Source organism: Catharus ustulatus, chromosome 7 (assembly GCF_009819885.2).
Source record: "Catharus ustulatus isolate bCatUst1 chromosome 7, bCatUst1.pri.v2, whole genome shotgun sequence".
Lineage (NCBI taxonomy): Eukaryota > Metazoa > Chordata > Aves > Passeriformes > Turdidae > Catharus > Catharus ustulatus.
In genome coordinates this window covers 28,365,399-28,389,345 of record NC_046227.1, presented here as the reverse complement: position 1 = coordinate 28,389,345, position 23,947 = coordinate 28,365,399, and the positions used below count along the sequence as shown (strand labels likewise).

The window sequence follows — 23,947 nt, the reverse complement described above, 5'->3', positions numbered from 1 at the left end:
AAATCCACTCTTGGGGTGTCATTGGGATGAAACCCCAATAGCAGAGGTTATGCAAGACCATGGTACTGCATGAGGCGGACCACTTAATTCTCCCTGTATTTCTTTTGTATGACATTCAGTCTTCTCAAAAGACACTGGAGAATTTAGGACTGGCTGCTGTTTTTCACTATTTATGTTTCTGGGTTTACAGAAACCTAATTTACTTAATGACCGTCCTGTCCAACCTCCCAAGCATCCTGTGCACATTTCTGGTTGAGGAGGAGATCTTTGCTAATTGCATGCATGGTATGCAGTCGGCTGGGTCCCTGCTGACAAGAAAGAGAGCAGTGGACTGCACAGCCCTCTCCTCTGCAGTGACTGTCAGACTTTGCAAACAGAGATTTTTTTTTTTTTGCATATATGAATAATGAATGATTTCTCTAAAATTTCTTGGTATGTTTACTGAAATATTGCACTAAAACATAGCTGTTTGAAAATGGACTTATCATAATTCATCTTTGCATTTTAAGCCCTATTGTCTTCAGGAGACATGCACGTGAATTAATTAGGCCACAAAAATACTCAAATGGAAGCAGAATTTTCTGAGATAGGGAGTGAGGCTTATGCTGTTATTCTGCACTGCTCATAAAGGGACTGCACCATGACATGCATGGGAAATAAACCGAGAGATGTTTATGGGAGTGGAGAGGTAACTTCACGACGTGTTTACAATTTCTGTAAGGAGAAAAAAAAAAATTCTTCTGTTGTGGCTGTTCAGAAAGACAGTTCTGTCTCCCCTGACAAGGATGCTTCTTCAGTGTTTGTTGCTGGGTAAGCAATGCTTTCCAGACTTTTGCTCTTGTAAAAGAGCTTCAGCAGGAAATGAATTACAACTTCTTATTCACACGGCATCACAGAATTGCTGGGGTGGGAAAAGGCTCTCTGGAGCTGATCCCGTCCAACGCCCTGCCCAGGCAGGGTCCCGGAGCAGGTGACACAGACACGGTCCAGGTGTGCTCGGGATGTCTCCAGAGAGGGAGACCACAGCTTCGCTGGGCAGCCTGTGCAAGTGCCCTGCACCCTCAGTGTAAAGTTCTTCCTTATATTGAGGTCAAACTTCTTATGCTCCTTGTCCTGTGGCTGGGCACCACCGAAAAGTCTGGCACCATCCCCTTGACACCCACCTCTGAGATATTTACGGGCATTAACGGAGATCGCCTCTCAGTCTTCTCTCCTCTGAACTATATTATAAAAGCGATTAAAACCTACGAGATATTCCAAAAAATAACCTCACAAACTAACGCTATGAACGTCTCTAAGCACACGACAGACCTATTTCTCCCTGCAGAGGAGCGTTTTAACCCAGCCCTAAGAAGCGAGCGAGCAGGCCGCCGATCCCCGAGCTGGCAGCGCCCCCCGCCCCGGCCCGGCGGGCCCCGGTGCGGCTGCGCGGAGCTGGCCCGGCCGGCCCGGCCCGCGGGAAGTCCCGCCCCGCGCCCGCCGAGCGCCGGCAGCGGGCGGGGCGCGGGAGCCGCGAGATGGCGGCGGCCGGCGGCGGCAGCCGGGCGGACAACGGCTACGGCGGGCAGCAGGCGCGGCGCAGGAAGGGCCCGGGCGCGCTGGCCACGGGCTACCTCGTTATCTACAACGTGGTGATGACGGCGGGGTAAGGAGCGGGCGGGGCCGCTCGCGGGGCTCCCCGGCCGGGGCGCGGGGCTGCGCTCGGCCGGGCTGCGGCCCCCGGTGGGTCCGGCGGGGCAGGGCAGGGCAGGGCAGGGCGGCTGCCCCGCGGCGCAGGGAGCGGGGCCGGGCCGAGAGCAGCGGCCTGTCCCGCCGCCGTGCCCGCTGCCCGCGCTCCCGTCCGTCCCGAGCCCGTGCGGCCGCACCGCCGGCTGCCGGCTCCGGACGCGGGGCAGTGCTCCGTGCCCCCCGTGCTGTCCGGGGCCCTGCCTTGCACTTTGGGTAAGGCTGAGGCGCCCAGCCGGCCCTTCGCTCGCTGCTCCTCGTGCTGGAGAGGGAGGGGCTCCTCCATGCTCAGCTGCCGTGCCGCCGTCCCGGCTCTCCCCCGTGCACTGTGCCCGTATTCCCGGCTGGGTGTCCCGGGCTGGCCCTGCCCTGTCCGTGCCAGCCCTCAGCAGCTCCCGGGCCGCTGTGACCCTCAGCGCTGCCCGGCCGCAGCCCGGCCCCCCTGGCTGCCCCTTGCAGGAGTTCTGCACAGCAGCGCAAGTGCGCGTCCCCTGGGAGCTGCTGTGGTTTAGAGCTGACACCTTAATTCGCTCTGCAGCAATTCTCACATCCAGGTGCCTGTAGGTTCCTTGCATCACCGTGTCTGTGGTGTAGATTCCAGCAGTTTTCGCTGGAGAGGTGACCCTAAGTACAGGGGATTTATCCAGTGTGGTAGTTAAAGGCAAGGGTCTTGAGCCCTGCAGGATTTCTCCATAAACCCTTCAGCTGCTCTGTCCTTTGAGGTTGGAAGATGCTTTTGAGACACGTGAGCTCCTGGACCAGCTTGGTGCTCTGCCCTTGCCCTGTGTGGCACGATGCAGGCTGGGGCCAACTGGTGCTTGCTCAGGTGTGTTCTTAGGTACAAAAATTAAAATAGCGACAACTAGGGAACTCTCAAGAGAAAGGAGACTTTCTTTTTTTTAGTAATTAATTGTGGCTGTAGTGTCTCACTGGAATCCAGATAAAAATAAAACCATCTATTGAAAGACTGAGGCTATTTGGGTGGGAAGAGAAAAGAGCCTTTAAAATGGATCCCAAATGAGTGTGATTTCTGCTGGATAAACCCTGGCAGGTGAGGAGTTGAGCAAACAGAGTAGTGTCACATTTTGGGGAAAGGTTAGTGTAGAATTAATACAGGTAAGATTCACTTCAATAAAGCAGTTGGAATGAAGATTCTTGTCTTTGCTGGTGGCAGCTGGTGCCATTTCAGCTTACAAGATATTTACACTTGTGTGGATCAAAGGTGGGGGAGCGGGGAGAGCTCAGCTCTGGTGAGGTGCTTGGTACACCCATTACCCAGCAGCTGTGTTATTCTGAAATGTTACTGAGCAGGTTTATGGCTCCATAGGATATTTGCAGGGTATTTCACTCAGAGGGTAAGGATAATTAGCCATCAGTTTGATTTAAGTAATCTGTTGTTTCAGAAATAGTTATGAGCAATGCAACACATTGAGGCCAGTCAGAAGAGCTTTTCAGTTGTGCTGTCCCTGCACAATGTTAACAAGTTCACCTCTGAACTCTTCTAAGAAATAAAAGCATTTCTCTGCTTATTTTGCTGCTCATATGCCATTCACTTGTGTGTTTATAAAAGATATAAAAAACCTGAGAGAGAGGCTGTGGTACAAATGGAAAGTTTTCTTTGTGGTCATGAACTTTTTGTCATGGCATGCAAGCTCCTGAGCATGGGAAATTTCTGTTTCTTCAGAAGACAAATTAAAAAAAAAATTAGAACACTGGAAACTCAGAAATAAATAGCATAAACTTCTATTTAGCTTTCTGTTGTCATGTAAATCTTGATCACAATGTTACCCTTTTTCTTGATTTACACCAAACATTTCAGAAAATTCCTCTCTTGGATGGGATGTGATTTATGATGCTTTAACATGAGCTGCTTTTTTCAGGACATGGTTGTGATTAGATGATTTCTGCAATTTGGGGAGTTACTGTATGAGTTCTGTGGCCATGGTCTGTGTTGCCTCTCACTTTTCTTTTGTGGGAGGTCACCGAGGACTCTCACTGATAATTTCTCTTTGAATGGATGAGGAGTTTGCTCTTCTCTGGACACTACTGAGATTCCACAATATACAAGGTTGAGCTTAGGAAAAAAGCTCAATTTGTTTCTTATCATAAGCCTTTTAAAAAGGTAGTTTTTCTGGAGTTGGTTGACAGAAGCTCAGTGTTTCAGATGAAAAGATTCATACATTGATACACAGCTGGTTGCAGTGATTATTTACTGACCCCATGTCAGTCAGAGTGCTCAGACTTAGTTTCTCTGACTGCACTGCCTTGGAAAGAGAATTGTGAAAAGAAAAAACCAAAACTTTCAGGGTGCCCAGATGATGAAGTGATGTTCTAACAGCACATGGGATTTTTTTTGAAGTGGTTTGTTTGGTTTGGTTTACAAAAAGCTTACAAACAACATTATTCTGCAGTAAATAGGTATGAAAGTAAATGTTTTAAAGCCACAGTTGCCTCAACTATTTATTTTAAATGGATCAAGTAGCAGTTGAAAGATCTCAGCATAGCTACTGTATTTACTTTGCATTTATCTTGACTTAGCTAAAGAAAGCACAACTTACTCCAAAAATAATAGATCTTATTTTTAGTTTTATGCTGTAGTGCACGTAGTGTGTGGATTCCTACATAAAAAACCATACAGTGTTTTTTTACTAGAGCAAAACAGTAGAAAAAGCATGTGTACCTGTGGATCCCTGTCTGGAGCTGCATGCACTTACCACTTGTTTCATGGTTTGGGTGTTTGTTTTTTTCAAAAATGGGACCAACATGGTACAGCAGGGAATAACCAGTACTGCAGTTGGTTCTCAGCTGTACTTGCTCAGGTTTTATTGCCCATGGTTCAAAGCATTAAGCTGCAGAAAGCTCTGCATCTTGCTTCTCTTGTGTTCAGGCAGACTCTTTTCCCATCACAGTGTGAAGCTGTGTAGTCGTGCCTGACCTGAGCATGGGAAGCTCATTCTGGAGGCATAGCTGCAGCACAGAAATTATTTTTCCTAGAAGCTGTGTTTGACCAAAATTACTGAACAGTGCTGTGTGGGGAGAGAGGGCATGCTGTTAAAGCTGAATGTAAATGTTAGATAAGCTGCTTTAAAAGGTGATTATGTTTCTTATTTTTAGTCAAGTACTGTAACTGGCTAGTACTTCTGGGTATAAGTAGCTGGTGGTGGTATAAACAATGAATTTAAAAAGGATTTCACTCAACAAGGTCGATGGTAATGTAATAGCTTTTGAATTTGCAAGAGTTTGTGTTAATCAGTGTTGAGCAAAGAGTGTTCTGGATTATGAGTTTCATTGTCCATGTCTTCAGTGAGTGGTTGTTGAGAGTCAAAGTGCACTTCTCCCTTTCAGGTGCACTCACTGCACAACTCTGCTGTATTCTCTTGCATAAATGGTACAGAACCTCAGTAAACTTTGCATAAGAAAATGCATTTTGTGACCTGTGAGAGTCAAGGGAGTTAACCTAAGGACCTGAGCACAAAGCTTGTCTATCAAGTCTGACCAAATTAGAGTAAAAAAAACTCTGTGTGCAGTATTAATTTTTTCTTATTCTGGATTAATCAGTGAACAGTAATCATTCACTTTGGAGTTTACAGACAGGGTAGCAGTAATTTAATGACATGTAACTCCATCTGGGTTATCAGGTTCAGTGTGTAGGTCAGAGAACTGAGCTTTCATGAGACAGTGGTGCCTTTTGCTGCCCTTCTAAACTTCTTGCCAAGTACCATTTTCACCTGATTTCTTTGGTTTCACCTTCTCCTGTTCCATTTTGTCTAATCTTAGAGGGTGGAGGACTATTTAAGAATCACAGAAGCAGGACAGAGGTACTAAAAGCTTCAGCACAAACTAGGCTTAGCTTTTAATTTCATATGGATTAATGCTCTGATCTGTATCAAATGCTTTTTGAAAGGTAGTAAATGGAATGGAAAGTACAGTCTTGCTGGAGGCAGTGATCTGGCACGAGGGTGGAGATGAGCAAAAGGCTGGAGCTCCTCTGGGAGCTGTGGGATTTGCCAGTCTCAGCTCAGGTGAGAAAGGTCTGCAGGCACAGCCAGGAACTGGCGTCTTGTGCAACTGGAGAAATTGCTCAATTCTGCAGTTTCTCAACAAACGTGGAAGATCAGGAAAAACAGAGAAACTTGACAGATAAGAAGAGCACGGTGTCAACCTGCCCTGATTTCCTGTTCTAAAGAAAAAGCAGTTGGTGTTGCAGGGGAAAATCACTAGTACTGCAGTGCTTACTGGTTTGTTCTACACTGAAGTCCAAATATGAAATGAGTCTCATTTATTCTTTGTAAACAGCAATTACTTGGCAAATGTTTGTCCTTTGGTTTCACAAGATGGCTTTAACTGAAATAGCTTGTCATTCTGAAAAAAGGGAGGACTTGTTTCTAATTCCCATTTATCTTCCCCACTCCCCTGCTTTTCTTTGCTTGTCTTTCAGAAGTTAAGGCAGAAATTAATTAGCTTTCTTTCAGTTCTGATAACAGATTTTGTTGCAAACACCAGCTTGGATGCCACAATTACTTACTGTTGAAAAATCTGAACTTCACTGTGTGTTTCAAACAATTATTACATTTGAGATAATATGTGCACGTACTTTGCAACATCCAAGCTAATGTGGTACTTGTAAGACTATAATATGCTATTAATAAAGGGAATTTCTTCATCATCCCTGTTACAAAAACACAGCTACACACTTTTTTCCAAAAGATAAAAACCCTTGCAGAGTCAGTGGGCTTGCTACACATCTACACATTGAGGTGAATTGTTAGCAGAGACACTTGGTGATTTACATGAGGGGTTTGGAGGGAGATGGAGGGAAAATTGGGTGACATTCAGAGTAGTTGAGTGCAAGACAGCCAGGATGAGCCTGTCAGTGAAAAGTTTGGGAGCTCCTGTTAAGGATTCTTCTTGATCAACCAACTCCTCCTCCCCAAAAGCAATTGGAACTATTAGGTGCTACTTTCAAATGGAAAATGTTTGACCAGAGTTGAAAACTCACCTTGGGTTTATGGCTTGGCATAGGCTCGACTGCAGAATTCCTCATGCTGTGGGCAAGCACCAGCTCTGGACAGCTGTGGTAGTTAGTGAAAGCTTCATCAGCCAGGACAAAAAATTTTAGGTTTGTTTAGATTACCTGAAGGGAAAATCAGCAGGGTTGATAGGTCACAGTGTTCACATACAGTTACAGTTATATGGACACTACTTACATAGGTTCAGATATATTTGTTGGTTAAAAAGGAAAACTGGGAGGGGAATGGCCATGCTTCCTTCAAGGCTTTAGCAAGCTCAGTTTCCTTGCAGTTATTTATAACAATTTCTCATATAATATATGCTACCAACTAAGCTGGATGACCTCTCATAAAGTCTAGGGGTTTACTTTGAACTGAAATGTTAAAATCAATGCCTTCTGAATCTTGTTTATGTCATGCTGCTGTAAGTTGGTAAGAGGTCTGACTAGCTGTAAGGGGTTTTCTGCTTAAACTAAACAAAGTGTGGTGCCAATCTGCTATGAATACATTCTATCACTAAATTAAATAGAACTCACTGAAAAATAAATGTAGACATTATAGATATTGGTACCATCTTGGTGCTGAAAAATGCTTTAAAATGTGTCATCTTTCACTTGGATAAATTTGTGGAAGATGCAAGTATTTGACATTTTCAGTGTTGCAGAGTTATTGTATTTCAGGACAGTTTTGCCTGTTGCTTTCTTAAGTATTGAAAGAAGAATTAAAGATTTCTCTTATTTATTCTTTGCTTGATGTTCCCTTTTTTATCTCTTTCAGGTGGCTCGTTATTGCAGTTGGTCTAGTTCGGGCATATCTGGCTAAAGGCAGCTACCACAGCCTTTACTATTCAATAGAAAAGCCCCTGAAATTCTTCCAAACTGGAGCTTTGCTTGAGGTGAGTGTAGTCCTATTCCCTGGCATCACTAATATTTGCAGGAATGTGTTGTATTTCTTACACTTACTTTAATTCTACTTTAATTCTTATTCAAAAGCTGTATTTTCCTTTTACTAAATTTTTACTGTTACTTAGCTTGGGTAGCAGAGCTAAATATTAATCATTGAAATGCAAATACTGAATCTTAAGCTCTTGTAACAGAACTAAATGTGTGTCTGAATTGCTTAATTTGAAACGTTATTGATTTGAATTTTTTTTTCCCTAGATTCTGCACTGTGCACTTGGTAAGTTTGCAAATTTTCAGTTTATTATTTCTGTGGAAGACTGCACTTTTACCAATATATTAACAAGAAAAATGTTATGGTGTGTGAATTTCAGAATTTTATCTTGCATCACTTATTAATTTTTGTTTGAAATACATTCCAGTTTTTTACTCCCTAATTTGAGAATTCACAAAAGAATAAAACAGTGCTTCAGCTCCTATCTGAATGTTCACTAGCCACTATTTAAAGAGTAAGATGTCGTTGAGGTTCCTAAAGCAACAAACTTGCTACTTTTCATCATTGTGCAGACAGCCACATGCTGGAGGGGTGTTGGATTGTGGGTTCATAGTGAGTTCTGTGGGATGTTCCAATAACCAAGTGAGGTGTTGGCAGAACTGTGCTAGGAATGTGTCAGCAGAGGGCAGTCTGGTTCTGTCGTTGATGAAGTAGTTCTGGCTCTCGTGAATCATCCAGTTACTCTGAAAATGTCTTAAAAAGGCAGCTCATAAACTATGCACAGATCACCCCAAGAAATGAATTATCATGTACACCTCAAATGCATGTAAAGGCTTCTCAAAGTAAACTGTGTGTATCATCTATTTGCCTGTGCTGCCAAGGCCGTCCTTCCAACTCTGTTTGATTTTACTAAATCTCAATTACTGTTTTTTACCAGAATAAACCATACTTCTATTAAAGATTGTAAAAAAATAATCTTAAAATGTTCCAGTTTTAAGGTCTTATTTAACAAGTGGCAAGAAGGAAAAGCGAAATCTTGGAACACTGGAGAGAAAACCTTACAGATAAAATGCTGGTTTTACCATCCTAAATCCATAATGCTCTGCTATTTTCTAAACCTGAACTGGTGTGCAGACACCAGCATTTACTAGTACTAAATCTAAGACTGTAACAAATGTAATTGGATTCTCATTTCCTTGCACTTGGGTGTCTATGTCCATCACATCAGTGAGTAGCAGGAGAGAGTCCTGTGTTTCACCTTCCAGGCTGATGCAAAACAGCAAATAAGATGATTATAAAGCCTGCCTGTGTGCAAAGCTAATCATTCTGGCTCAGTTGATTTGAGGTGTGGATCCATTTAGCTCGTGTTTTCCTTAGTAGCACAATTTAATATTAGAGAGAGCCATTAGGGGAAAGTGGCAGCATTTTATGCCATTATTATTCTATCTTTTTGCTTTCCCTAACAAAGCTCTTTTGCAGAAGACTGGTTTTCTTATAACTGGCTGTGGATTATATTTTTTTCTGTTAATGGAAGTGTTTGTCAGCTAAATAAAGTGAGGGGGTTTTGCACAGCTGGATGCACTGCTGCTGTCTGCTGCAGTCCTACTGACTCTAGCAAAAGTCTCTATGCAAGGAAATTTGCAGATTCCTTTGCCCCTCCTGAACTAATTGCTCTAACTAGAGCTGTAATTCTCTGTCAATGGAAGAGCTTATGTGTGACAGATGGCTGTGTGTATCAGCATAACTTTTCTCTCCACATCTTTTCAGTAGAATCTGAAATGTTTGCTTAGCATCTGTGAGGCAAGTCCTTCAAAATACGAAGATTGGTAGGGGAGTGTCTTTGTGAAGCATGGCTGAGAGCAGGACTTTGACATATGGCAAAGATGTAAAAAGTGCAGAGCTCTACCTGGAAAGGAGGTAACATGTAGCCCAGAGACTAAGACAACATGATAAAACTGAAGAGAACTATCTGTAGGATTTTCATTTTTCCTCTCAAAGAAGCCTAACATATCAACGAAAATATTTCAACTGAAACTTGCTTTTGACTTTTCTTATTCTTTCTTCCTATTTCATTTTCCTCTTTGGTGTTTACATCTTTCTGAAGCTGTTATGTTGCTTGTGGCTTGCATATAGCTTCGCAAGCACTTTTTACTGTATCTTAGGAGCTACACCTGCTCTTTATTATTTAGCTGTTGGAGGAAAATAAAACCTTGGGATGCAAAGTTTAGAAATTTTGTGTAATCTTGCAGTCTAAAGCTATTCCTTACTCTGTCAGACCTGGCTGTGTAGGGTCCTTTTACTGGCAGGCCAATTGGCACCTCAGAACTTGCTGGAAGAACCAGTGATATCAACTTCCTTGAGAAAATCTTCAACCTGCTTCTGTACCTGCCAGTGCATCAGCTGTTCCCTGGGGTTTGTGTGTTGTGGGGTGGTTTTTTTGGTTGGTTGGCTCGTTTGGGAGTTTTTTTGAGTTATATTTCCAGGAAGGAATTAAAGACTTTGCATCTGTCAAAATATAGGCTGGATTAGTGTTTCTGAAAAACACTTACAATTTTTGATGGCTGATTTTTTGGGATATACAGTGCAAAAGATTTATTATTTTTACTTTTTAAATCACTGTAATGAAGAGTATCTTGGATATTTTAATCAAACAGGATTTGTTTGAAAGAATGTATCCCAGAAACTATTTGAATGAAATTATCTTATTGAGCTATTCTGTGTATTGAGGAATGTGCTGTGATTGCAACAAGATCAATTACATTTGTTTGCATTTTGGTGCAGAAAGCCTTGTCAGGGGATTGCACTGCATTATGTTGTATAAACACACTGAACACACTGACTTCATATTTTCAAATTTGAAAAACTTGAATGCTTTCCTTACAGAAATGTCAAATAACAGGATTTTGGTTTAGCTGTGTTTTATTTCCCACCCTGTTAGTCAGGAATATTTACTAATTGCAAAATATCTTCCAGGCATTGTTCCCTCTTCTGTTGTTCTGACTGCTTTCCAAGTGATGTCAAGGGTTTTCCTGACCTGGGCAGTAACACATAGTGTAAAAGAGGTAAGTCAAGCTACAAATAGATAGAAAAACTGTTGATCCTTGCTGAAAAGCAAGTGTTGATTGCTGTTTTATTGTCCTTAAAATGTTTTCTATTTGTATCCCAACAGGGGAAGTTGTTCATATAGTTTCTGTGGATCAAAAGAAATAAAAATAGATCTGATGTCACCTTTTGTTGACAGTCAAACGGAGCGAGGTCTGATTCTCTCCCTGTAAAACATCTAGCTCCTGGATAGGCTCTGCAGCCCTTACTGACAGTTAAACAGGTTCCAGTGTGTAATACAGAGCACAGAATTTGGTTCAGCCTTCTAGTGTTCATAATTAAAAGCAAAATCTTGTTTCCCTCCTGCATATCCAATTCACTTCCTGTGGCACCTGAAACTCCCCCTCAGTTGTTTGTGCCCAACAGTGCATCCATGCTCTCCTCTGTCATTCAATTTTCTCATATTCAAATAGGTAATTTTGGGGGGCTGTTTTTTCTCTCTGCTCATCACACCAAATAGTGCTGTACTTCATGCAGATTTCTTTAGAATCTTTTGGAAGCCATGTTTTTTGGAGATTATTCCAGACAGCTTCTTTTAAATCTGGACATGCTTTAATTGGTACAGATTATGATGACTGACTCATGTCATCTGAATCCTTGTAGTTGCTCAAATATGCTGCATCTCTGCTTTTACTTTAGCCAATGAATCTTACTGGTTTTCTTCTCATTAAAGAAAGAAATTAGTCTTGATACCAGTGTTGGCATGGGTGCCTGAAATAAGTGACAGTCACTTTATGCATAAGATTTGTCACTTGACATGCAGAATACCTTATGGAACTTGTCTTATTACAAAGTCTTGAGGGAAACTGCTTTCTCTTCCTTCCTCCAAACCTGTTACCAGACCATCCATGCACATGTAGAGTAACATGAGTCACTGTAGTTCCTAGCAATTAACAGTCCTTTCTGGTATTGTGATGCTTGTTCGTGTGAAGGTTTGGTTTCATGCTACTTGAAGTGGAGGAATGTTCAATAAGCATAAAACCTATTTTCTAACGGACTTCCCTGTTGGTGCAAATTAATGTACTCTGGTCTCTGTTAATTCACCAGAAATAAGGACTAGGTTTTGAACAAAAAAGATAAAAAAACCATAATCGCAAGACATTAGATTTTGTATATATGTATAAAATATTTTAAAATACTCTTGGAGGTTTGTTTGTTTTCTGTATGATGTCAGGATATCTGGTGCTTCATAAAGAACAGTGATAATCTGTTTTTAGGAATTGTCTTCTGGTTTTGAAGTAACCCAAATATTAAAGGTTAGATTGGATGGATTAGAATTATTCCATGTGTTGTCTGTTAGACATCAACGAAAAACCTGTAATACAATTGTGGTTTAGGTTTTTTTGAAGTTTATACCCACATTCTCACCAGAGAAAACCAACAAAATGGGACAAAATGGGAACTGTGAGTTTAGCCAAACATTTGACTTTTAACAAGGGTTCTTTCAACAACATTTCATGCAGGTTTTTTTCCCCCACACTTGTGTGGTCTTTCAGATAAAGTCTTGCAAGAGACTATGTTATGTGTTGGCTTTTTGATGTTTTACAAAGTTGGTATAAGAATGGTGAGGATGAGGAGCCCTATGATGAGTTTCTGACCTGTGACTTAGAGGAAATGAATAAGAGGCTGTATTCCAACCCCTCCCCTTCCCCCCAACCAGGGAGCCTGCAGGCTCACCTGGGCAGACGTATTGCAAGTGTCACAAGTGTTCTACTTTCTCTGAAGGGCTGTCTGCACAAGAGAGCTCCATGGTGAAGGCCAGGATTAAATTCTCACACAGCTTTATGGAACTTGTAAGCGATGCAGTTGCATGATGAGGTTCTTGTAAAATAAAACGCAGTTTTCCTCTTTAACTTTTTGAGTGAGACTTGTTCAGTATCTTGCTTTTCCAGACTGTTTTCATATATAATACATCTAAAAGAAGAAATGTGTATTGCATCCCTCCTTCTATCAGGATACACTTCTAGAAATGTGATGTGATTTGAAGCATGCTTCTTGCCACTAACATGTTTGTGCTTTTTGTTGGTTTCAGTGCTGATGTGTTGTTAAACTCAGTGTGAAGTTGATCACAAATGTTGAAGCATGGCAAATGTTAAAGCACTACACACTGAGATTCTCCTTACCTGCACTGTAGGAGCAGTTGTTGGTGTTGTGGAGGAGGGCCTGGCATGTCATCAGTGCTGGCCATTATGGCAGAAAGGAGCCAGTTGAGTGAATTTTACTGTTTCCCCTGCAAAGGAGCATGGAGAACGAGCAGCCTGGCGTGAAGGGCTGGGACAATGTAGCCATAGGAGAACAGAAAGTGCCCTTCCGTTCAAAAGATGTCTTTTTGAATTTGTGTGAGCAGTGAGATCATCTGGTGACATCATGGCAGGCCTTCATGGAGTTCCATTCAGATAGATAATTCTGCAGCCAGTTCTGATGGGTAATTTAAAAATGGTGTCAGCAGGCATTTACTGCTTATCCCATTGGGCTCAGTTATAGATAAGTTGCAAATAAGTGTAATGTGAATTTAGAGGAACTTTTGTAGAACACACAGGCAAGAGATGCTGTGAAAACAACATATACAGCATATAGAGCTGGTAATTGGGATTCTAGTACCTGCAACTGGGAATTGATATCTTCAATCAGTAGTAAAGCATATTTACTTAAAAGAGGGAAGAACATCGTAACTTAAGACAATGTTGTAGTGAAAAGTCTGTGCTGGAAAGGTCAAAACTCTGAATACCTTAGTTGAAAAACCTGATTCATGACTGCTTTATACCTATGTAAAATTAAATCAATACCATACAACACAATAGTCTGTCAGGCCCTTTGTGCCTACTGTGAAGCTTCCTTTTTTTTTCCGCCTCTTAATTTTATGTTTTATTTTTTAATTACTGTACCAGAGAACCAGCTCTTTGGAGAGAGACGTGCTGTTTCAATATTTTCCATCATTACACATGCATAATGCTGCTGGTTTTGCTCTTCTGCATTGGATTGCTTAATTATGTGTTTGGCTGAAATTTTCTGCAAATTTGTCAAACTGTTACTCTTAACGTGGAGAAATTTCCTTTCCAGTCTTAAGGAGAACATTAAAAACCTCTTAGGCTTTATTTTGTCAACTCTCAGTTCTCATCTTTGCATCTTAAAAGACAGTGGTTTCTTTCATATTTTAGCAACCATTTCCTGCTATTCACAGAAAAGCTAAAATATATTCAGGGCCCTCCTTGATGGTATGTTGACTTGAAACACATTGCACCTATTGTTTGTTTGACTCCTATTAAGAGAGTTGGACAAATAAGGTGTAAATAAAGTGTAAAATGTGTTTTGACTTGTGTCTAAGACTTCCTTGAAAGACTGGCATGAAAAGAAGTGGTGGAAGAACTGAATTCTCGGGGAGCATTGGCCTTAGTGGTTTATTGGAAACTGTGTATTTGCCCTATCTTCAGCATGGAGGAGGAATGATCCAAATGCATCTTTAGCAATGGCTAAAAGAATAAGACCCCTGAGAAATTGTTTTGTGAATCAGCTCCCAGGGGTTTTATAATCTAAGTCTCAGTCATCTTTATCTGAAGTACTGAAAAACTGTCAGTGATCAAAGAGGGGTTCTGCTAGTGACAGACTGGGACAGCTCTGTGAGTGTGCAAGAAACAGAGTTTATAATGATAACCACCAGTTTCCAGTCTTCTTTCTTCCTTAAATAAGGACATGAGCTATGAAGGCACTATCAGTGATTCTTTAAGTGACCTAATAGGGATGTGTGTTTCCTAATGGTGTGAACTGTTTTAATAATTTATAATACAAAGGAGAGGGAGGAGCCCAGACCTTGAAGGCAGTGTTAGAGATGTCATGTGAGAGAACTAGACTGTGACTGCTGTAATTTTCTACTTCCGTGTATGTGATTCACTGGTAGCATCCCAGTTTCTAGTGCTTGCTCATATACTTGGATGCTACTTCAAGGTACAAACTTTGGGGTTTTAACTTTACTGATTTCCGTAGCTAGGGAAAGAAGTGGGATTTGAAGCACATGTTGAAGCCTGTGACTCACAGGTTTAGGTGAACTCATCACTAAGCTGCTACTCCCGATTTGACCAGAAGATGCAGCTCTGGAGTGCTTGTCAAGCACGTCCCTCCTTTGGAGCAGCAGCATCTGGGAAGAGCTGATCACTTTTCTGTGTTAAGAGCTAAGTCTTGCTTATAAAGCAGACCTCAAACAGGATTAGGATCCTGCAGCAATGTGTAAAAATAGATTTGGTCTCTTCTGTGAAAATTTTCAAATAATTTTTGGAGTTTGCTCTTTTAAGATGATGTAAGGGAGATTAATATATAAACAAATTATCAGGATGTGGAAAAAGAATGTGCTTTTGCTGCAAAATGCAGTGAGAGTGACCTGAAATGTTATACAAAGCAGAACATGGATTTATAGCACAATACAGATTACCAGCAGCTCTGCATTCCAGGATAGCTCAAGATTTCTGTATAAATTTTTCTGGGTTTTGCAGTCTGTAACAAAGCTTTTTCTGGGTAATTCCCTTGGAAAAAAAAAAACCCTTTTTTACCCAAAAGTATATGATCGGTCCCCTCCTGTTAAAAAGTTTCTAATTGTCTATATATACAACATATGTATATGTACTTGTTCCTTTTTTTTCTGTTGGTTTATCCTTTGTCCAAGATGAATGGAGTGCACCACGCACATCTCCTGACTTCCCTTTCCCTTTTCTCAAGAGCTGGAGGAAAAGAGAAAATACCCTGTGGTTGAGCTCTTTTCATTCCCATGGTCCAGCACTGAATTTGGGCTCAAGGTGCTCATACAGCTGGGAATTCTGTTGAAGAGGGGAGAGAGGGAGAAGGCTGCATAAAAATCATATCTACTCCCTCAAGGGTTTGTACTGTGGGTATGTGACCCCACATGTTCTTGATCCATCTGGAACTTGAACCTCATAATGATGCTCCGTAATCTAATAAATATAACTCTTCATTTTAAGGTACATACTTTTGAGGATTGACCTTATAAATATCACAGATAGGGGCAGTTTATTACAGAATACTTCGAGCTTAAAGGGACCCACAAGGATCACTGAGTCCAGCTCCTAAATGAATGGCCCATCCAGGGATCAGCCCCACAACTTTGGCATTATCAGCACCATGCTCAGACCAGCTCAGCTGATCTCAGGGTTAAAGCGTGGAGGGAATTCCATCTGGTTCACTGATGTGTGACTGACATAAAAGCTCCAAGAACTGTAAAGCAGTGAAACATGATACTGCCTTGAGTGTAACATTAGAGGAACTGTGCTAGTTACAATGAGCAGAAAATGGACCAATGAACAGCGCTTACCTGAGGTGAGGCAATCTGAGCATCGTTCTCTCCTCCCAGTCTGAGATCTGGTGTTAGCTGTTTTGCTGCTCCTCAAAAGTAGGACCCAGTTTCTGACCAGAGAAAGGAAAACAATGCTTCTGCTCAGAAGTACCGTGAACTAGTATCAGAATATTAAGTGTAAATCGGGTATCAAGTGTTAGACCATTCTTTCTGCACGAGGAGACATCACAGGACTGAAGCTGGTACTCTATAGGAATGGAAAGAGTTAAGAGCTACACTCAATATTTCAGGGGTTTCTTGTACCAATTTACCTTGCACAGCATATGAGAGCTTAAGTTACCGGATCATGAAGCAGAGCTGTTCTTAAGCAACTAGAAAAATACAGAGCACAGTAAGAAGGGTTGTTTGCTGTTGTTACTAATGTTGCTTTTTGGCTCATTCTTGGAGTCTGTTCTCTAAAACGTCGCAGTAAAGCAAACCACAGGAGTTGGTTTATGTGAGGTTTCCTTGAGTCTGGTGAGTAAGTGGTAATGCTCAAGTTCATACAAAGCCTTTATTCTGTTCTCACAGGTACAAACTGAAGACAGTGTCCTCTTGTTTGTAGTGGCCTGGACAATCACCGAGATAATCCGTTACTCTTTTTACACGTTTAGCTTGTTAAACCATCTCCCTTACCTCATCAAATGGGCCAGGTCGGTAGCATAATAAAAATTACAGCCTCAAAGCACTGTTCTGTCAGGGATATTTATCTTGTAAAGTAGTTGCAGTGTAAAAAATTAGATTCTGCCTTCACATAATTGCCCTGTTTGTGAATGTGTCTGCCTAGCTTCTTTCCAGCAGATTTTCAGGTTACAAAAATCTATTGCATTGCAAGCTGAAAGAGTAGTTTGAACTCAGTTCCATTTACAAAATAATTGTCAGAAACTGATATTTAGCAGTAAGGGAGGACAATAAGTAAACTGACATTTAGCAGTAATTCTTGAATCCAGTGGTTGTCCTTGAAATAATATTTAAGCTCATTGATTAACATCAACTGTATTTGTCCCGGTTTTAAATAGTGAAATGACCTGTACCAAAGAGTTCAGAAATCAAAATAATAAAGTATAATTATATATAAATTATATAAACATATATAATAATAAAGTATAATAATAAAGTGTATGTGTGTGGAGAATAGTTTTAAAGATAGTTTTTAGATTCTCAGATAAAATCTTTAAATATTTCCAAATGATTGCTGATTTGAATACTTACTTTGCACTAATGCTCATACCTTGCCATGCTCTATTCAAATAAGATCAAAGAAAACTTAATACTGCGTGGAGAGTTCAAAACTTGAATATCTGTAATATCATTTAACAAGTATTTTGTCTGAGTTTGTCATAACTTTTAATTCTTTCTGTGTATGTCTCATTCTAGGTACACTTTGTTTATAGTGTTGTATCCAATGGGAGTCTCAGGTGAATTACTCACAATATATGCTGCATTACCCTTCGTCAGGCAGTCTGGCTTGTATTCCATTAGTTTACCTAACAAGTACAATTTTTCATTTGACTACTATACATTCCTGATCCTGGTCATGATCTCTTACATTCCAAGTAAGTATGGGTTTGTTAGGTTTCTTAGTATTACCAACTGTACTGGGGAAAGCAAACAATTGTGGGATTAACATGCAAAGAAGTAACCAATTTAGCCTGCTGATGACCTTGCTTAATTTTTGCATGGTTCACAAAGGTTTAGTATCTCATGGAAATTTCAAGCTTTTGCTGTTTGTATATGTATGTTTTCCATCCCCTATTTTGTTGTGCAAACATACTGTGTACCAGTTTTAGTCTTAGAAATAAGAGGAGAAAAAGTTCTGGATAGAGCTGAAAGAGGCACTGATATAAAGGTATAAGGTATAAAATAGGTATATATGTTTATAATGTATAAAATGCCTTAGAGTATGAAAAAGTGACACTAGAATTACAAAAAAAAAATCAAACAAATCTGGAAATTTCTCTTGAAGTATTTTTTCCACCCTGCACTCTGTTTTCTTTGTATTGTATGCATGAAGTTAAGACAGCTTTTGTCATCTGCTTGTACATTTAGTTTTAAATAAGATATTTTGCATTTAATTAAAAATGTGATTGCTCTACCAAAAAGATTAATAGTACCTGAAGCCTAAGAGCAGTATCAGTTCATCTCCTTAGAGTGTAAAAGGCAATAGATAACTTAAGCAAAAAGTGGATAAGCACATCCTCTAACAGAGAATAGCTGACCTTCACCATGTGACTGTGCATCTTGCAGGCCTCTCTTCACACTTTATTGACTTGAGTCTGTTTTCTCCTCAGTCTTCCCTCAGCTGTATTTCCATATGCTGCATCAGAGGCGAAAGGTACTCTCCCACACTGAAGAACATAAGAAGTCGGAGTAATTCCAACTCTTTTTCAGAACTTTTCAAACATCAAAATGCTGCAGTTTTTCAATACCCAGCACATTTGTAAAGAGTATACCAAGATAAGTCAGAGGTAAAAGACCAATAATTTAGCAAGAATAACCTATAAATCTGATTTCAGTGAAATTCCAGGATGTCAAACGTTGAAATAATTTTCAGCTTGCAGTGCTTCAGAAAAGTTAACTTTATATGGCTTGACAGTTAACCTTTTCCTTAAATGATGTGCTAAATGGTTTTCATTTATTAATAAATGCCTGAAGGTTGCAGTATGAGTGATGAAGTTGTACCCACTAAATGCCTGAATTGGGATTATATTACTGATACCTCTTTTTTAAGTGCTTGACTGCATGCCAGAAACTGTATGTATTGCTGTGAAAGCAAACAATATGCTCTGGAATACTTCAGGATAATGTCAGAGACTTCAGTGGAGAATGTAATCTGGGCTAAGTATTTAAATTTAGAAAGGTAGGTTGTATGTCTAATAGGTGATGGGAACAAGAACAAGAAACCAATTACAGAAAATTAAGGGAATGTGGTTCTTTAGGAATTTAAACAGTACGGTGTCTGAGCCCAGAGTGTGTTCTCTGAAGATCCTGTTTAAGTTGATCACTCAAATGCTAACATTAACTTAGAGGCTGTAATTCCTATCTGAAACATTAAAACTACCCCAAGTACTGCATCCCTGAATACTTTTTTAATACTAAAAAACCCACAAAATTAATACTAACTGTAATACTTCTGGTGGTATCAGTAATGAATCTAAACAATATAAGGAGATAGGTCACCCAGAAACAGGTGCAATTCTCCCTTTTTTACTATAAATTGTCATCTCTAATCATTGTCTGTGATACTCAACTTCAGTGCTGAGGAATTCTTGGTCTCCTGTGTTTGGGGCCTTGTTTCTTAGCCTGACTTTTCTCAAGTGGCTGAGGTCTGGCACATCCAAGCAGGCAGTTCCAGGCACTGAAATTGTGAAGTGTTGCAGTCATAATCTGCTCCTTGCAGAGCAGATTATCTCACTTGTTACATCCTGCCTTTGCAGATTGGACAAGATACCCTCATCTGTTCTTTGAAAAGAGTGGAAGACCACAGAAAGTTATATTCTCCTAGGTGCTTTCTCTGGGTTCTCAGGCTTAACCTTCCCTTGGGAAGGTAAAAGGAAGATGAAAGAGCTGGGCAAGCCTTGTGGTGAGGCAGAAAGCACTAGTGCTGTGTGAACTGTGCCCCAACTCTAGAAGAAACTTCTGATTGGGAGTAAAAGGGTGGGAAATGATAGGAACAAAAGGAGAAGGGAAATGAATGGATATGCAAGCAGAGACTAAAGGAAATGTAGGTTATGGCTTTGCTCTGTTAGGGACTGATGGCCAATAGTCCTGTCTGCTGACTAGACAAAATCATGTGGCCTTCTCTGGCTTCCCTCATTACATGATTTAGTGCATAAAAGAGATGTGACCTCATGCTACCTGCAATGCTGCCTTGTGCTGTGCCTGCCAGGACCTCCCCTGGACATGGCCCAGTTGTGTTTGACACATCCCAGCTCTTCCTAAATACAGCCAGGAAGTACTGAGGACACAGGCTCTCTGTTCTAGCAGTTGGGAAGAGCTGGATTTGCAATTATTTAGGTTTAGGCTTGTCAGAGCTATATTAAAAAAAAGAAAAAAAAAGCAACTTGGCATTTTTCAGTAATTTTCTTTGGTTCCATTAAAAGGACTGAATTTTCCTAACTCCCACTATATAAAGCCCTTCCTGTTCAACACAAACAGGACTATTATAAACAGAGAGAGGACAAGAGAGAGTAATAATTTTTATTTCTATTTTCGATATTTTGGAACCAATTATTGACTGGATTAAAACACAGGAGGTTGTAGCAAGTTGGGCATTGGTCTTTTCTACCAAATTACAAGTAATAGGACTAGAGGATACTGCCTTGTGTTGTGCCAAGGAAGGTCTAGATGGGATATTAGGAAAAAATTATTCATGGAAAGGATTTTCAAGCATTGGAACAAGCTGCCCAGGGAAGTGATAGAGTCACATCCCTGAAGGTATTTAAAAGAACTGAAGGTGTGGTGCTTAGGGACATGGTTTACTGGGGTTTTGCAGTGTTAGGATAAATGGTTGGACTCAATCTTAGAGGTCTTTTCCAACCCAAACAATTCTGTGATTCTATTACTGTGGCCAGATACAACCTCAAAATGGTTTTAGATTCAAAGATGCAACAATCCATTTCTGTATTAGGTTATGTGCTTTGTTGTAGTGATCTGAGAAATGTTTTATTCTGAACTTACAGTTTGAAAGTGTGAATTTCCACCTCTGAACAAAACATCACCTTTTGCTTATACTTGTTATTAAAGAAGTTAATATTTCTGAAGGATGTCATCTAAAAGATGTGATTTCCTGATGTACTTAGGTTACTGGATATTGTCAATGCTCAGCTTCTGAACTTCTCTTAATTTGATTTCTGTGCCCAAATAAAAGATTTGGTTTCAAATTTGTTGGTCCAATTTGGAGATAAAAAATGGTTGTGTAATACCTCCTGCATGAAACAAACTCCTGGCTGTGCTGATGAGAAAGATACAGTACAGATCTACAGCAGATAGCACTGGCACCATGGAAAAGCAGAGCAAGCTGCCAGTAGGGAGAAGGCTTCTTCAACCTTTGCTGAATAGGCTTTATTATGGAACATTTACTTTAATTGAAAATATCAATTTATTATGCAAATGCAAATAAACTACAGCCTTTTAAAAGAAAATGGAGTTACTTTTCCTTTCAAAAGAAAAAAACATTGCTTTTAGAGTAAGAATTCCTACCAGCGAAGTTGATTTATAATTTATATTCTGAAGTCTGAACATTCAGTTACTATGTACAAAAATTCAGTGCTTCATCTTGCAGTGGTTTTTTGAGTTTATCTTCTGTGGAAATCACTGGAAGGTGATCTTGAGAGAGAACTGCAGAGTTTTGCCCTAAAACTGTTGGAGTCGTTCCCTAATACTGATTTTGCTGACACATGTGGGGTTTCTCCTCCACATAAAAGAAGTTTCCCTTCCTCTGTCACTGAAATTGTAAAGTGGTTTCCATGAACTCTAATATAAGCTTTGATTGGTGCTGTGTCACAGATGCAGAGGGCTTTATTTTCCCCACAGACTGTTTACTTGGCTTGCATGTTCTCTATCGGCATATCCAAACCAGCAGGCCTCCCCTGCTTTGGTACTCTCTGTTGTGTGCACTGTTCAGTTGACAGCACTTTATGTTCTACCCTGCCAGCTCTGAGTCAGTCACTACCCTCCAAAAGACCAAGGTTTGCACCAATGTGTAGTTTACAACTGGAATTGTAGAAACGTTCATATTTGTACATTGCAGTAAGAATGCAGGTTACAGTGCAGGTAAATTGTAATTTTTCACAATGTGATGTTTTTATCAGAGGGTTTTTTCCTTATCATTAAGAAGGTTGGCATTTGTGTGGACCAATCTGCAGTGTCATTTTAAAACCTATCTTTCAGTTTAAAAATTTCATGAGTATACATCAAATCATATATTTTGATGTATATGTCAGTGAAACTTAGGTGAAAACTATATAGTCATTTTTGTATTTTTTTCTATGTTGTGAAGAATAAAATTGTAATTTTATAAGTCTGATTCACTAAGATTATTATAAGTTAAATGTATTTTTTGTATATTTAGGAATCTGGTATTACCTGGAGCTCTGAAAGACTAAGCATAGATTTTTTAATGCATGGTTGAAAGATATTTCAACTTGATAATGCAGTGAAATGGTTTGTATGCTAAAATACTAGTCCGTGTTGTTGCCTTGTGAAATTGATTCTGTGCTCTCTGCCTGGATTTGGCCTACTGATCAGTGATACTAATTGCTATAATCCAAATAAACTAATTCTGAATAAAATGTGTTGTATTGTTACTGTTCAAGGAAAAAAAAGCAGATACTTTACAAATGTGAGTTAGGACTGTATTTTTATTCATTTGTATACAATGTGTACCTTTTCATTTACAAGTTCTTTTAGTGTATGTAACTCTGGAGCTCAGACAAAAGAAATAAGAAACTTCATACTGTTATTAAGGTTCTGCTTTCTACATTCAAAAGAAGTGCTTGTAACAGCACCTTAACTGACTGTGTCAACACTCAGAACTTCCTGAAGGATCCTCAACTGAGAGTGAGCTTTTTGTTCTCCTGCTGGTATCTGTACTCTGGATGCTGATGGTTTCCTCCAAAAACAAAACTGAGTATTATAAATATAGTGGAATGCTTAACAAATGCAACAGAATACTTCAGAGTTCATTTACTAAATATAATATGTCTGCTACCACGGCAACGTTTTTTAGCATTTTTAACACTTCCTGAGAGAGATTTAAAAACTGCGTCTAGATGGCATTAATGCTCATAAATAACGAGTTATAATCCTCTAATAGGAACTGAGTGGTAGCTGCAGAGTGAGTGCTATTATTCTAGGCATATGCTTGTCATAAGATTGCACAACTACAGTGATTTTTTTGTTGACTGAAGACAGGATGAAATGGTGTTGGCATGCCCAGCATCAGCACATGTCCTACGCATGATGGCTGTGACTTAGCACTGCTGTGTAATTAAAATCTCGGAAATGCTGTGCCACGGAGAGGTGCTGAGCTCTGTTTGTGCCTTCCAGTAACTATCATTGGCTATTTGTGTTTCCTCTCTGCATTTTGAAAACAGTGTGTGTGGAAACACTTTTAGTTCCCTAGGGTAACAGTAAAAAGTCTGAAAAGCATAAGGATTCTGTGGTTGTCAGCAAGTTACTGTCGCAATAATGTGTAAGGCTCATCTTAAAGCATTGGCAGTTCTTGACATAAGACTAGAGGAGGGATCTGTGCTAGGCTGCTGAATATAAAATAAAAAGGTGTGAATATCTGTGTGATTCAGTTTCATGTGACGTGAACTGAGCATTTCTAGATGTAGAGTTGGGAGTGATTGATTCAAGCCACCCAACTGCCTGGAACTTCCATTCAATACCAAGTGGCTTTTAAATTCTACTTCCTTCTCCTAAACAAATGCTCTTCTATACTTGTCAGAAGATTTACAGTATTAAGATAAATAATAAAGCTTCTTAGGGGGTTTCTGAAAGCTGCCTTTGAAGTAGCAATTTCAAATGTGGATGAAATATTTGTAACTCCTTTAATACTGTTCATCACTGATTTCCAGAATAATATTTTCCTTTACAGATGTGAAAGATCCTAAAGCCCTTTCTATGGCCTCACAAGTTAGCTTGGGCATTAGTGTTGTCAGAGGTTTGTTTTTGATGTACTGACATTGGTAATGTGCCAATATTAAGGAAAGAGAATTTACTATCAGTATTATATCCTAATTTTTTGAATGGTTTAAGTAGATGCAGATTATTTCAGTCTTCCACTATGAAATAATATTTCACAATATTTAGAAAAATTTCCATGTCTAGTTATACTTGCACAAACTGTCACAGCTGCCTCTCTAGATTCAAT

The 23,947-nt window shown here is 40.0% G+C and overlaps 1 protein-coding gene across 1 annotated transcript; it reads left to right on the top strand.

Moving 5' to 3' along the window:
• The first annotated feature begins 1,500 nt into the window (after positions 1–1,500).
• Positions 1,501–22,361, top strand: HACD2 (3-hydroxyacyl-CoA dehydratase 2). The gene is made up of 7 exons (XM_033064004.2): positions 1,501–1,645; positions 7,512–7,629; positions 7,895–7,913; positions 10,602–10,690; positions 16,600–16,721; positions 17,446–17,624; positions 18,360–22,361. Exons 1-7 carry the CDS (start codon positions 1,518–1,520, stop codon positions 18,440–18,442), a joined length of 738 nt encoding a protein of 245 aa, XP_032919895.1. The 5' UTR covers positions 1,501–1,517; the 3' UTR covers positions 18,443–22,361.
• The last annotated feature ends 1,586 nt before the right edge of the window (positions 22,362–23,947 follow it).